The following is a 14,279-nucleotide window of genomic DNA, read 5'->3' on the forward strand; positions in this document are numbered from 1 at the left end:
GGCAGTGAGGTGTGTTGTGTGGTGACGGTCGGAGGTGACGGCTGCTGAGAACAACTCAGCCACTGACGGCCGCCCGCCTGACGTCGCTCTCCACCACGATCACAGCGCCGCGCCGCCCCACTCCCAGCTGCTGAAGGGGACGCTGGAGTCTGAATTATGTACAACTTACTGTCCCTTCACCGCGGCTAATCTTCGGCGTCAGGAGCCTAATAGTGGCGGGCGAGGCTGAGGCGTGGGAGGAGCAAGGTGTGTGTGTGCGTGTGTGTGTGCGTGTGTTTGTCGGCAACGAGGCAGGAGTTAGGACCCACCCAGGCGGCGGCTCGTTCCCCTCAAGTTCGCTCATTACAGTAAGAATCGTCGCCCAAGCTACATTTAGACTCGCAAAGTTCACATATGTCCGAACAAAACCTTATCATTCAACAAATAATCGATGCTGGAGTCAGTCTCGCGAGCAGCAGCAGCAGCAGCAGCAGCAGCAGCAGCAGCGACGGCGGCGGAGGGAGCGGCAGCCTTGACTGGGTATAACTTCACGCAACGTGACCGACCCCCTCCCGCCACCCTCACACTCGCACTCCCTCTCTTCCACACTACCACCAACATTCGTCATCACACCGCCGGCCGCTCCACGGTAATGATCTCTGGTCATGGAAATTCATATCGGTCCCAGGATCTCTTAATTCCCACGTGATATAACAATAACTGCCATAGCGAGTGTATTATAGTGTATTTTGGTGAGGAGGAGCGCGCGCTGCCGGGCCGACCAACTGCAGTTTATTAGCGCGTGAGGCGGAGTCAACCAGGGGGGAGGAGTCTCTGGGTAGCCAGATTTATTCTGCCGATATTATTATATTTGGGCTTCTTTTTCTCCTTGTTTTCACATTTTTCTTGGGTTTTGGCTAAAGAATGTGGAAGAGGATGGGGTTATGTTTTCATATTTCGTTCTGGGCAAGCCAGACATGGTTTGGTTCACGTTTAATCGACAGATATATGTGATGCTGGGAACGAATGTATTTGATTGATTATAGTCGTTCATATCTTTCTGAGGTGTGTTTACCTTTGCCTTCGTATTCCCTGCATGCCCAGGAGACCACTGAGTGCAAAGAAAGAAGCTGATAAGTACTCTATGTGAAAATAAAAATGCTAATGTTTTTTGGTTGTCCGGCTGGCAGCGCGGCGCGCGTGGAAGTGTTGTTGTTCAGCGCTGAGTGAGCGAGAGTCAGTGTGCGGGAGCGAGCGAGAGCGAGTATATGTCGCATCTTTGACGGTGTGCTGTGTGAGTGTTGGCAGCCGTGCATGTGCGTCCTTGCAGTCAGGCACCACTGCCAGTGACACTTGTGATAACTGTCGCTAAAATAGACCGTCGTGAGTGCAAGGAGCCACATCTGACACTGAGAGCCAGAGTGCCCGGGCCTGGCACCCACACCTGGCCCGGACGACCCCAGCACGACCTCACCTGACCTGACCTCGGCGCCAGGCGCCTCCATCACCATGGCCAGTCAACAGTTTTGTTTGCGGTGGAATAATTACCAAAGTAACTTAATGCAGGTGTTTGACCAGTTACTACAAACGGAGAGTTTTGTGGACGTGACGTTGTCGTGTGAAGGCCAGAACGTGAAGGCACACCGCATGGTGCTGTCAGCGTGCTCGCCCTACTTCCAATGCCTGCTGAACGACGCGCCCTGCTCCCACCCCGTCATCATTCTGCAGGGCGTCAAGTGGACCGAGCTCAAGGCTGTGGTGGAGTTCATGTACAAGGGCGAAATCAACATCTGCCAGGAACAGCTGGGCTCCCTGCTGCGGGTGGCAGAGTCTCTCAAGATCCGCGGCCTCGCCGAGGTTGACGGAGATGGGGCCGAACCCGCCGTGTTGGCCTCGCCCTCAGTCTCTCCCGCCGCTCGTGCCCCATCCAACCCCATCGATGACAGCTCGCCCTCCTCGGGTGCAGGCCGCAAACGACGCCGCCACTCGGGCGACGACGCCAGCCGCCCATGCACGCCCCTCACGCCCATCAGCGCCCCAGAGCTGATGGACGGCCTGCTGGAACTGCCCTCCTCGTTCATGAGGAACACCATCCCCACGCCCCTGCCCAGCTCGCCCGCCGGCCTCAACTCCCTGGCAACCCGCCTCCCAGGTCCAATGCCGCCCCCAGCCCCCATGCCGCCCCACCTGCCCCACCTGCCGCCCCTGTCGCCACTCCTCAACATGCACACCATGCCTCGCCCACACGCCCCGGACGACTTCGAGATTCGACCCGGCATCGCCGAGATGATCCGCGAGGAGGAGAGGGTGAGTAGCCTGGTCACTCCTGTGTGCCAGAGGCCACGTGGCCGCCCCCGCCGCCTCACGCTCGCTCTTCCTCCCGCACTGTCAGGCTCGCGAGGACGTGAGCTTTCACGTGAGATTGTAGGAGTATGTGAAGAGCGAGAGGTGAGATGGAGGGACGGGGGGCGGGGACGGGGTACTATGTAGGGGACAGTGTCATGTAGCAACAGTGTCTCAATTCCTCCTCGTTTCGCTCAAAAGTGTGCCATGTAAAGTGTGAGATTGGGCGGGTCGCCAGTGCCGCGTGTGTGGCCCCGGCGCCGGAGGGCACTGACTGGTGGGGTCACGGAGGTGTCAGGGAAGAGTCTGTCGCTGCCCGGGAGGGATGAGTCAGGGGTTGGCAGTTAGCGGTGTGGTGCATCTTGTCAGTTTTCACGACAACCAAAAGTTTGCCGCAAACTCACCACAAAGATAGTAACTTTTCTTCACAAAGCGTGCAGGTAGACCCCGAACAGGCGGTGTGACCATCATACCGATCATATGGCGAAAAGTGACCCTATCCGCGCGTGAGTATGGAGGGAAAAAACTTGTAGTCGGAGCGGGAGGGGAGGAGGGAGGGAGGGAGGGGAGGCTGGCTGCTGGCAGGGCGGCGCGGGGCCAGGCCGGCCACTGCTCTCGCTCCCACACACGGCGACTTCAACTGGTGTCATGTAATTGCGAAAAAATACGCCGAATTAAAACAGAGCGAGCAGGTTCCTCGCTCACGGTGCGTGCGTGGGGTCGCGGCCGTGCCGTGCCGTGCCGGGGAGGCTCAGGGGCTCGACGATCGGAGGCGGCGCGTGGCTGATTAACGATTCTATAAACATTAAGGCTTTAAACACGTGAAATATGGACGGTAGTTTCCTAAGTTTCCAGAGAGAATTCGCGCCGGAGTTAATATGCCAGATGGTGGGGTTAGGCGGCGCCACAACTTGGGGGTGAGCAGTCGCGTTAAATGGTCGGGAACAAATTCGGGCTCAGAGTTGGTAGAGTTGGCTGACGGCGGCCCATTTGATTTTCTTCCCTCACCCTACCTCCCTCCCTCCTCACCTCACTCCCTGGAGACGGGAGTGTTCTTGAGGGGAGAGGGGGAGAGGAGGTCCTTCAAGTAGGTGATAACCTGAGGGGCAAAGGGAGAGGCAAAGGACAGGTAACAGCAAGATGTGGGAGTAAAGGGAGCAGGTTTTGTGGACAGGCGCATCGCGGGGACAGGTTCCTCCTCCTCCCTCTTTCACCTGTGGCTGCAAGGAGATGAACTGTGAGGGGAGATGCCTGGTGGGGGTTGGGGGACAGGGAAATGGGGGAACGCAGTGTAGGGCCCGCGGGGTTATGGTATCGTCCAGCGAATCAACAACCGTCGGCTTTACTCAATGGTCGATGGTGAACGGAGTCTGGGTTTGCTTAGCGTCGCCCTCTGTATTACTCCTGAACCTTCCTTGTGTTACGTAAGACACAGCAACGCCTCACTCTCTTATCTTGCCACGCTCACATACTTCCCTCGCCACAGTCAGCGGTTAATGAAATCTTCAAGGCTTTCTTCCCCTTACAATTAAAAAAAGTCCCCATCGCCCCTCCTCTCCTCTCCCCTCCTCTCCCATCTTCCCTCCTCCACCCTTTCTTCACCCTCTACTTCCGCCACTTAATCAAGGAGAACACCACCTGCTTCAAGTTGTAGTCTGTCCCTTCCCCCACCTCCTCCCCCGCCCTCTTCAGTACCCCCGTCGTCCTTATCCGTTAACCTCGCGCCCTTTTAGTGAGCTTATCCGAAGTGAGGCACCATCTTCCCGAGCACACTTCGCTTTGCACTATGGGAAACACCCTCCTTTTTATTATTATTGCTTTTTTATACCTACCCCACAGCATCAGATTTCTCTCTCTCTCTCTCTCTCTCTCTCTCTCTCTCTCTCTCTCTCTCTCTCTCTCTCTCTCTCTCTCTCTCTCTTCTCTCTCTCTCTCTCTCTCTCTCTCTCTCCTCTCTCTCTCTCCTCTCTCTCTCTTCCCTCTCTTCCTCTTCTTGCAAACTTTCTTTTTTTCTTCCGTGTTATAAAGTCGCATCCACAGGCCTTCTATCCGCGGGCCCTCCTCCTCCTCCTCCTCCTCCTCCTCCTCCTCCTCCTCCTCCTCCTCTACCACAATCCCCCGCGTCAACTGTCTTTCCCATCTCCCCGCCCACCTTGACAGATCCAATAGGTATTGATCTTAAGGTTAATGCATGGCTTGAGGGGGTACTAGGAGAGGCTTGTGGCGGGGGAGGGTCCGAGGGGCGGGCGGAGGGGAAGGGAAGATAATATCCGAACTTCCTACATGAAATAAGTGGCTCGCTGATGGGGGGAAAGTGATGGGGGGGTGAGGGAGGTACAGTGCAGATGAGAATATTTGGGAATCATACATTGTGCGTCATTGTATTATTTGTGTTTCTGATGTTAGCCGAGGAACGCGCGGCCCTCTGTGGAGGATATATCACAAAGCTCATCTCTTGCCTCCCTCCCCTAAGATAGTGCATCTCAGTCGTCTTATAGTTTTCTTTTTTTTTTTTTTTTTTTTTCTCAGTACCGCTTTCTACCCTCCCCCCCTCCCCCTCGCACAGGAGAAGCTCCTCCACCCCATTGCTCCTAACCCAGATGTCCAACACCCTTGCATTGTCATTTTTTTTCTTTCCCTCTCTCCCTCTCTGTCTCTCCCTTCGTCTCCCTCTCGCCTGGAGGGTGCGGGCCACCCTCCGTCCCTCCCGCGCCTCCCCTTCGAAGCGTGGCCTCGGGAGGGGGTTGGGAGGGGCGTGCCCGAGGGGATGCGACTGCAGTTGCTTGTGTCGGGGGGAGGGCGGGGGGCGGCATCCTAGAGTGCAGCTGCTCCAACGTGTTGGTCGGTGGTGTCGGCGGCGGCAGCGGCTGGGCTTCTCCCCGCCGCTCGGCCGACGCTGCACCGCTGGACTCGGGCTTTGGCGAGTCGGACGGCGAGAAAAAACAAACCCCTCGGCCATTTCGCGGCGATCGCCGGGCCTGCGTCAGTAATGACCCGTCCGAGAAGTTCATGGCCCGGTGTGGCTGCAGACGAGGCCGCCCGCCCACGCTCCTTGGGGCGGCAGCATTTTTCCGGTGTTAATTTTGTGCGGTGGTGGGGGCGGTTGATCGCGGGCGGCGGCGGCAGCGGTGGCCCCCTGGCGCACATCACCCCCCGGAAAGGAAATGACCAACACCACCACCACCGATGAATTAATAAGTCGAGCGGCTCTCCCTCCCGGCCGGCGAGGCACGAGGGGGCCGCTGACGATGACAAACAGGCGATATTTATTAAGAATACATCGCCGCCTACGTTTAGTCTGTGCTAAGGCGGGTTTTTTGTCCTTCGTCCAGCAGTGGGGCTGATCACGGTCCTCGCGGCACGGGCGTGAGGCACTGCTCGGAGCGGCGTGGTGGAGGGCCGGTGGTGTGTCGCCAGGTGTTGAGTATTCATCGGTGTAATGCATTGCCCAGGTGACGACTCGCCTGTATCCCCCTACGCCCCTTCCCTGCCGCACCCCATCGCGGCCCCCAGCCCTCCTCCCTTCTGTCTCTGTCCCTCACCCTCCATAGATGAACAACGTGTTGGTTATTATTTTTTATAAGCTTTCGTTGCAGACCAAAAGAGTTGCATCGCATTTGCTAATTCTTTCGGTCACTTCGAGTCCGCCTTTGGACCTGCTCGTCGCCTTTCATTTTTTGTTCGTCCGGTTGGTTCCTGGGACGCTTATCAGGTGTCCAGACGTGTGGCTCCTCGGGCTGTGCAGACGAGGCGCCATCTGTCGGCGGCGGCGAAATGGTCGACATTAGATGCGAAAGATGGAAGAAGCGACCACCCACCAATTGCCAGCAGTGAATGTATGGCTCGGGGAAAGGTTGTAATGATAACTAAAACTCCGGTAACCAAGAAGGAATCGAGGGTTTGGCGAGGCAGCGGCAGTGGCCCCGGTGTCCAAGAAAGGAAGTGGGCCGCGGATAGTGTAAAATCGTGTTTATCCGTCCCTCCATTGTGTGCATATTAAGTGTAGTGAAAATCCGATGTCCGAGAGAGCCCAGATCCGCCGCTGGACGGAGGAGGGGGCGGTAGGCTGGTGGCGGGGCGAGGGTGATGGGTGGGGGGCAACCTTACTGACAGCTCATCGTCAACTCGGGGGCGTCATCGGGGCCAGGACGTTGATCACTGAACCGGCGAGCGGCGGGAGGGGGCGGGAGGCCGAGCAGCGGGTGAAGGGCGGAGGGCCGTCACGACAAGACCCCGCCGTCAGAAGTTTAGGTCTCAATCCCCCCTCATTCCGAGCAGCGGTGCACCGTTCCAAGGGGTCCCGGCGACCGTGTGCTGCGGTGGCAAATATTTCAGGTGACATTTGCGGCGTCTCCCACCTGATTAGCGGTGATGGCGGGCGCGCAAGTCTGGCCAGGTAGAAGCAGGTCCCTCCTCTCGCATTCTCACTCTCACTCTCGCTCACCTGTAATTCAAAGAGGCCAGGTAACTGCTGAATGCTCTGGTGATTCTCGTGGGATTGATAAGGCGAAATAGCCCCGATAAGAAGTTAGCGCGCGAGAATATTAATCCTTCGGAAGGTAGTGAGCGCTTGAGTGTTAATTTGTGCCGAGTCGCTTCGCCCGGCGGTCAGCCAAGTTCAGACTCCGCCGGCGAGGAAAATAGGGGAAACTTTCATTTGTTTTGGTCTTCGGTGAGGAAACTTAGCGGCGTATTGGAAGTTCTGGGGTGTGTGTGTGTGTGTGTGTGTGTGTGTGTGTGTGTGTGTGTGTGGGGAGTGTTTGTCTATTTACTAACTCTAATATTAGTTTGTCCGTCAAATTTGAGTCCGCGTCCTTCACTCATTAAAAATAAAAACAATTATCTATTATTATCATTATTATTATTATTATTATTATTATTATTATTATTATTATTATTATTATTATTATTATTAAAATCATCATCATCAAGACCCGCGCATCATCAGAATAGTTACAGAAAAATCAGAAACAAGTAACAGACCTGAGCAACTAACCGTAGAGGCGGCCCAGGTAGCTGCAGGTGGCCAGGTAAGGCGGTCAGGTGCCTTGGACAATGGGAATGTGCCAGGAGGGAGGGGGAGGGTCAGGAGGAGGAGGAGGAACTGGCTTTTTGTGACAAGAAGGGAGCGGGAGAAACATATTGCTTCAACTCTGGGAATCCTGTGTCGCGCCTGCAGGAATGTACGCTCCTTACTGAACTGTTTGTCACGTCTTTATAAATACATACTAAGTGCGAGGGTGCTGTGTGTATTAGTGCGCATAAAGTATTTATTTCTTAAGTGTGCGCCATATAACACATTCTTTTCTCATTGGTTCGCTTCTTTCGTTAGTCCATGAAACCCTGAGTTATTCTTGCTTCTTACGTCGTGTTTCGTTGGTTTATTCAAGTTTTTTTTTTTTTTTTTTCCTATAAGTTTCATCGCACACATCGATACCTGCGCCACCTCTTGAGTGTCCACGCGTCTTTCCTTCCCCTTCGTTACTTTCTGATTTAGCTTTCCTTCATTTTACGCGTTGTTTTATCGCCCCCTGATATAGCGTCTGTCAAATTCTGAACTCTTTATCTCTTCATTACTTTCTTTGATTTACCTTCAGTGTTTGCTTCGTGTATTATCCATCTCTTCTTTTTCTTTATTCTTCCTGTGTACTTTACGAGCCGTGGTACATCTGGGAGCCATTTTTATGACCTCAATTTGCAGGTACAACAAAGCGTCGGTAAGTTCCTCGCCTGAAAAAATAATAACGCACAACAGCAAGACGAATGATTTGGAAGACAATTGACATAGTGTTTCTTGCCCCACGCCTCCGGGTAGCAAATTGCCAAGTGTTAATAAATGAAAGCAGTGAAATATTTAACGAAGATTTTTCTTTTCACGCTTTTTATCTGTCTCACCCTCTACTATTTTTTTCTCTAGTCTCTCATTCTCCCTCTGTCTCTCTTTTCTTCTCTCATTCACCTTTTCTTCTCTCTCTTTCTCTCTCTTTTTCTTGTGTCTTTCGCCACCATTCCCTTCTGAGCATTTCTCACGGCAAGTCTTGAATAATTGGCAACGGTAATAACATTCATTTCGGTAGTCCACCCCGCCCCTCTCCCCCTCTGGACCAGTGCATGTTTGAAGCGTTGGTTGGCTTGAGGCGCCACTCCAACACGCCCCTCAGCCCCCCTCCGCGTGGCTGTGTCCCCTCTGAGACTCTACAGGGCTCTGGTTCATGGTATTATAAATGTGTGAGTCGGTGATTATGTTTTGTGTATGTGTGTGCATGGGAAGGGTTTGTTTGTGAGATGGTTTGTTTGGGGTGTCCTTGTTTTGTTTATTGTGGTTTGCTTAGTTTATTTTTTTTTTCAGTGGTTTGTTTCATTTTATGATTCTGGTTTAAGGTGCTTTAATGTTTTTATTTATTTTTCTTCTTTTGTTTGTTTGTTTGTTTTTTTTTTTTTTTTTTTTTGCAGGGGAAGAGTGTCTATTATTTCAGATGGATTGCGTGTTTTGCTCTTTTTTTTCTGTTTCATTTTTCTTTTTTTTTTTTCCCCCGTGTGGATATATTACTCAGAATGGCTTTACTTTTGTTGAATTTTAGTTGACGTTATTGTGGAGAGTTTTTTTTTTTCATCCGCTTTAACGAAAACTTGTGTCACAGGACTGTTTTTCGCTTTTTTTCCTGTAAATATTGCACTCAGTGTTTGGTGTTTGTGTTACGGCGTGAATGATTTGGGGATTCACTTTGTGCTTTGGTCTTTTTTTACTTTTTTTTATCATAACTTTTTTTTATTGCTACGAATTGTCTGTTCCTTTTACATGTATTCGTCCTAAGAGGTTTGTATTGTCTTGTATTTCACTATAGAGGGTCTGTGCTTGTTCCTGCTTTCCTGCTTCTCCACCACCACCACCACCACCTCTTCTTCCTCCCACTCTCTTCCCTCCTTCTTTTCCTCTTTCTTATCTCCCATTGTTATCTCATTCTGCCTGTGCCTTCTGCGTGTTTTCCTTGCATGTTCTTTATCGATTTGTTAATCTGGCATGCATATTGTATCGATTTCTTGCATGGTCCTCTTCCTCCTCTTCCTCCTCCTCTTCCTCCTCCTCCTCCTCCTCCTCCTCCTCGTCATATATCTTTTTATTATCTAGCTTCTTATTATTCTCTCAGTTCCCTTTATCTTTCTTACTTCCAACGTACTTACTCTTCGATTACCTCTCCGCCATTTATCACAAGCGTTGTCCGTCGCTCGCCGTCTTAAGTTAGCGTAAGGTATGTTGTGAAATTATTCTATTATTCACGTGACATCGACGTTTTGTTCGCGTCTTTTTTATTCCTCGCCACTTGTCAGTCTCATTTTTATACCCATTAGGTGTTGAAAATATTTGTACTTCCTTTGTTTTCACGGTGTTACTTTGCCTTTTGTTTATTACGGGGAGGTTGTGGCGCTGGCGCTCTCTCCCTCTACCTCTCTCTCTCTCTCTCTCTCTCTCTCTCTCTCTCTCTCTCTCTCTCTCTCTCTCTCTCTCTCTCTCTCTCTCTCTCTCTCTGGGTATCGTGATGTTTATAATGTTTGTTCTATATTATTATTACTATTATTATATTATTATTATTATTATTATTATTATTATTATTATTATTATTATTATTATTATTATTATTATTATTGAATGATGATAATAACATTAATAAATAACAATAATGATAATAATAATAATTATAATAGTACCTATTATTATCATTAATAATAATTTATGATGATAATGATGATAATAATAATAATATTAATAATAATAATAATAATAATAATAATTATTATTATTATGATTATTATTATTTCTACTAGTTGTGGTAATGGTTGTAATGGTGCTTGTAACAGTAGCGGCAATAACAGTAGTGGTTGTAGTTACAATAGTAGTAGTAGTAGTAGTAGTAGAAGTAAATCCATTTTTGTTTTTGTCATTACTACCACTTTACTATTAGTAAGAGCTGTAACTCTCTCTCTCTCTCTCTCTCTCTCTCTCTCTCTCTCTCTCTCTCTCTCTCTCTCTCTCTCTCTCTCTCTCTCTCTCTCTCTTGGCTTTATCCTACATCACCATCCCTCCTGGCCCAGCGCTCGCCTGCACGCCCGCACACCCACCCGCCCACGGCCAATAATATCCTGAGGCTCACGGGCGTGGTATGCAAACTCCCGCACGTGGTAAGGGCATGCGTGGGCGTGGGCGGGACGGAGTAGACAGCCGCCCGCCCATGATGGTGGCGGTGGTGGTGGTGGTACACTTAGTATTTTTAGGGTGAGGTGAGTGTGGCTGGCAAGAGAAGGTGGTGGTGATGGTGGTGGCGGTGGAGATTATACCTTGGTGGTAATGATGCCTAAAAACTAGAGTATGGTGGTGGCGGTGGTGGTGGTGGTAGGGGCGGTGATGGTGGTTGTTGCCGTGCTAGAAAGTGTCACTATTACTGTTGCTTATACTACTACTACTACTACTACTACTTCTACTACTACTACTACTACTACTACTACTACTACTACTATTACTACTACTACTACCACTACTGCTACTACCATTATTACTACTACTACTACTACTACTACTACTACTACTATTTTACTATTACCACTGCTGTTTATAATCTTTTCTTGCCATCAACTACGTCTTACTACTTCCTAGTATTAACAGACACACACACACACACACACACACACACAGGCAGCCGAGAATTCCAAGGTAATCCATATATAAATTTCTTAGCCATGTCAAAAATTTCACACCAGCTTTTCTTCAATGGTTCTAAGAATGCGTCAGTCGGAGGCTAGCAGCGCCTAAGATATTTAGCAGATTTTATCCCTCACCCAAGATAAATTGAGCCATTTTATCTTCTTAACGTGTGTGTGTGTGTGTGTGTGTGTGTGTGTGTGTGTGTGTGTGTGCGTGCGTGTGTGTCATCGGTACAGCTGCGGGAAACTTTTGGCGAACGGTAGTAGAGTAGTTCTCTGTTCCTGCGGCCTAGAGGGAGGAGTCTCTCTCTCTCTCTCTCTCTCTCTCTCTCTCTCTCTCTCTCTCTCTCTCTCTCTCTCTCTCTCTCTCTCTCGTAATGACCTTCCCTTTTCCGTTTTTCTCTGTTTTTATAACTTGTACCTTTCTTTTCAATGACGCTTCCTCCTTATCACTAGTTCTCTATCCTGTCCTCCTCATCGTCTTTCTTTTCCTCTTCTTCCTCAAATTCCCTCTCCTTTTGCGCTTTCCCTTCCTCCTCTTCTCCTCCTCCTCATTCTCCTCCTTCTCATCTTTGTGGCACTGTTTCTATTCATTCCCTTCTGTCCCTCCCTCTCCCCCCACCACCCTCAAACGGTTGGCACCTTCAGTGTTACAAGTTTGGCTCCTGCTTGCCTGCTTGCCTGCTTGCCTCTCGTGATCCCGCTGGGCCGCCCCCGCCGTGGCTGGCTTTATAAAGCACTCGCCGGCGGTGTGTGTGTGTGTGTGTGTGTGTGTGTGTGTGTGTGTGTGTGTGTGTGTGTGTGTGTGTGTGTGTGTGTGTGTGTTAAGTCAAAAGAGCAAGTTCCCCTCACTAGTTCTCATCTTACACCTCCCCTCTCCCCCTCCCGCTCCGTCCGAGGTGAGTAGAGAAGCGGGATGATGGAGGCGGAGAAGAGGGGAAGAGGGAGGAAAGAGAAACACAGACATGGGGGTGCTGAAGGGGCAGAGGACTTCCTAGTGTAAGGATAAGGGAAAGGCGGCAAGGAAAGGGAAGAGAACACTCTGAGGGAGAATGTAGTTTGTGCGAGGCAAGTGTTACAAGGAGAACAGAGATATAAAGATAGAGAGATGACAGGACTGAAGTGTTGTATAGTGAAGGAAGGAGTAATTTTAGAAGTGAAGGAAAGAAGTAGTAAAAAAAAAAAAGATAAGGAGAGAGATAGTAGGAGTGAAGTGACGCAAGGAATAGTTTTAGAAGTGAAGGAAAGAACTCGAAAAAATAAATAAATAAAAAGATGAGTGGAAAGATGATGGGACTGAAATGCCATACAGCAATTTTATAAATGAAATGAGTATGTTTAGAAATTAATTAAAGCAAGAGAAAAAGATAATTAGCCTGTATATATATATATATATGAGGGATTCAGCTAATGCATGGTTAGTTAGTAGTGGTAGTGAGGGTGAACAAGGTGAAAGTGTAGGAGGAAAAAGGAATGAGTACCTGAGTAACTATGAAGGCTTATGAGGTAGAGTACCTTAAACACGATGAAAGGGTTAAGGCAAAGTGTAGGTGATAGTGAATGCATACAGGTAAAAATGCGAGTGTGCTGGAGGTTCTAGTGGTGGCGAAGGTGTGAAAGGTGTCCTCAGCGATTATATTCTCTGACAAGGAAGGTGTTGCTGCGGGTGTCCTCAGGGCGGGGAGGCCAAATTAGCTTTTATTACTGCGTGAGAACTGTCGGGAAGAGGAAGAGGGGCAGGTGGAGGGGAAGCGGGGACGAGGGGCGGTAAGGGGGAGTGCATTCTTATGATACAATCGCAAAATGTCACTTTCCTGCTACTTGGCTTCTTTTCTCATCCTCTTCTTACTCATCTTCCTTTCGGTTTATGATGGCTTTTCCTCTTCATCTCTATTTTATGCGTGTATTCTTTACTTTCCTCATGCTTAGCTTCTTTTTGTCACCTTAACTCTTCAATTTCGTTCATGACAATACTTTTTTCTAATATATTCCTGTTTTCCGGTGTGTTATTTAAGTATCAAGGAAGCATTAGCCGACAAGTGAATGTTTTCTCAACGCTTCTGTGTTTTCTTCTCTCCTGTTGAAATTAGAGACTGAGAAATATTCCTTAGCCGGGATATAAATGAAGATCTTGCTCTATTTTCGCTTCCTGACGGCGTTTGCAACACTTCGGAAAACGTGGACCTCTAATTATTATATGCAGGTTTCTTCTTTTTTTTATATTTTACGTAAGGTGTTGTCCGTTTGCGAAGTGTAAACAGAAACAGACGAAGATTAACGCGTTGTGGTGGTGGTGGTGGTGGTGGTGGTGGTGAAAACTGCATGCGCGTTGACTGTTGCTATTGTGGGCCCTGATTATTTTGTTTTTGCTCATCTTGTTGTGGTGATGGTGGTGGCGCTTGCGGTGATGAAGGTGGTGGTGGTAGTGACGGAAGAAGGTGCTTGTGAGGTGATAGCGGTCGCAGTGGTGATGGTGGTGGTGGTGGTATACTTAGATATGCTTGCATTTTATGAAGTGAATCTTTCCGTGTCCTCTGTGCCCGATTTACCCTCCTCCTCCTCCTCCTCCTACTCCTCCTCCTCCTCCTCCTCCTCCTCCTCCTCCTCCTCCTCCTCCTCTCCTGCATACCCAAGTCGAGCTCAGTCTTTCGCTGTCCCCAAGGAAGCGAAGAAAAAATCAGCAGAGGAAAGAGGGACACGGGAAGTTTTTAGTCGATGAGACTTGGGCAGAAAACATCGGAAACTTTTGTACTGTGGTGATGGATCCGCTTAGCTACTTTTGCGGGTTAATAGGTAATAGTTATTTAGTATATGGTGTGAAGTTTTATTGCAAATTTGACCTTGTTATATTTTTGGCCTTTTGATTGTGAAGAGCAAATAACGCGTACATTGAGAATATTTGTGTAAGTGATAATAATGACATTTGGATGAGAGAGAGAGAGAGAGAGAGAGAGAGAGAGAGAGAGAGAGAGAGAGAGAGAGAGAGAGATTCCCTTACATATATTAGCCTGAGATAGTGAAGGGGGGATGTAAAAAGGAGTAAGGGAAGAGGGGAGGACAACTAATATAGAACGTTAGGCCTCCGCTCTCTCTTTCTCTCTCTCTCACACACACACACACACACACACACACACACACACACACACACACACACACACACACATGAGTATTTCCACACAGATGAACAAACAGGCGCCACCACAGCACGGATTCCCTTCCACTTACACCTATGCATATAAATCCACGTTAATTCCTAAGCC

The 14,279-nt window shown here is 49.4% G+C and overlaps 1 protein-coding gene across 1 annotated transcript; it reads left to right on the plus strand.

Moving 5' to 3' along the window:
• Positions 1-986: 986 nt before the first annotated feature.
• On the plus strand, positions 987-2,763 carry LOC135115845 (protein bric-a-brac 1-like). The gene has a single exon (XM_064032858.1). The coding sequence runs from the start codon at positions 1,489-1,491 to the stop codon at positions 2,467-2,469; it is 981 nt and encodes a 326-aa protein (XP_063888928.1). The 5' UTR covers positions 987-1,488; the 3' UTR covers positions 2,470-2,763.
• Positions 2,764-14,279: the final 11,516 nt, after the last annotated feature.

The sequence above is a fragment of the Scylla paramamosain genome, chromosome 30, assembly GCF_035594125.1.
Source record: "Scylla paramamosain isolate STU-SP2022 chromosome 30, ASM3559412v1, whole genome shotgun sequence".
Lineage (NCBI taxonomy): Eukaryota > Metazoa > Arthropoda > Malacostraca > Decapoda > Portunidae > Scylla > Scylla paramamosain.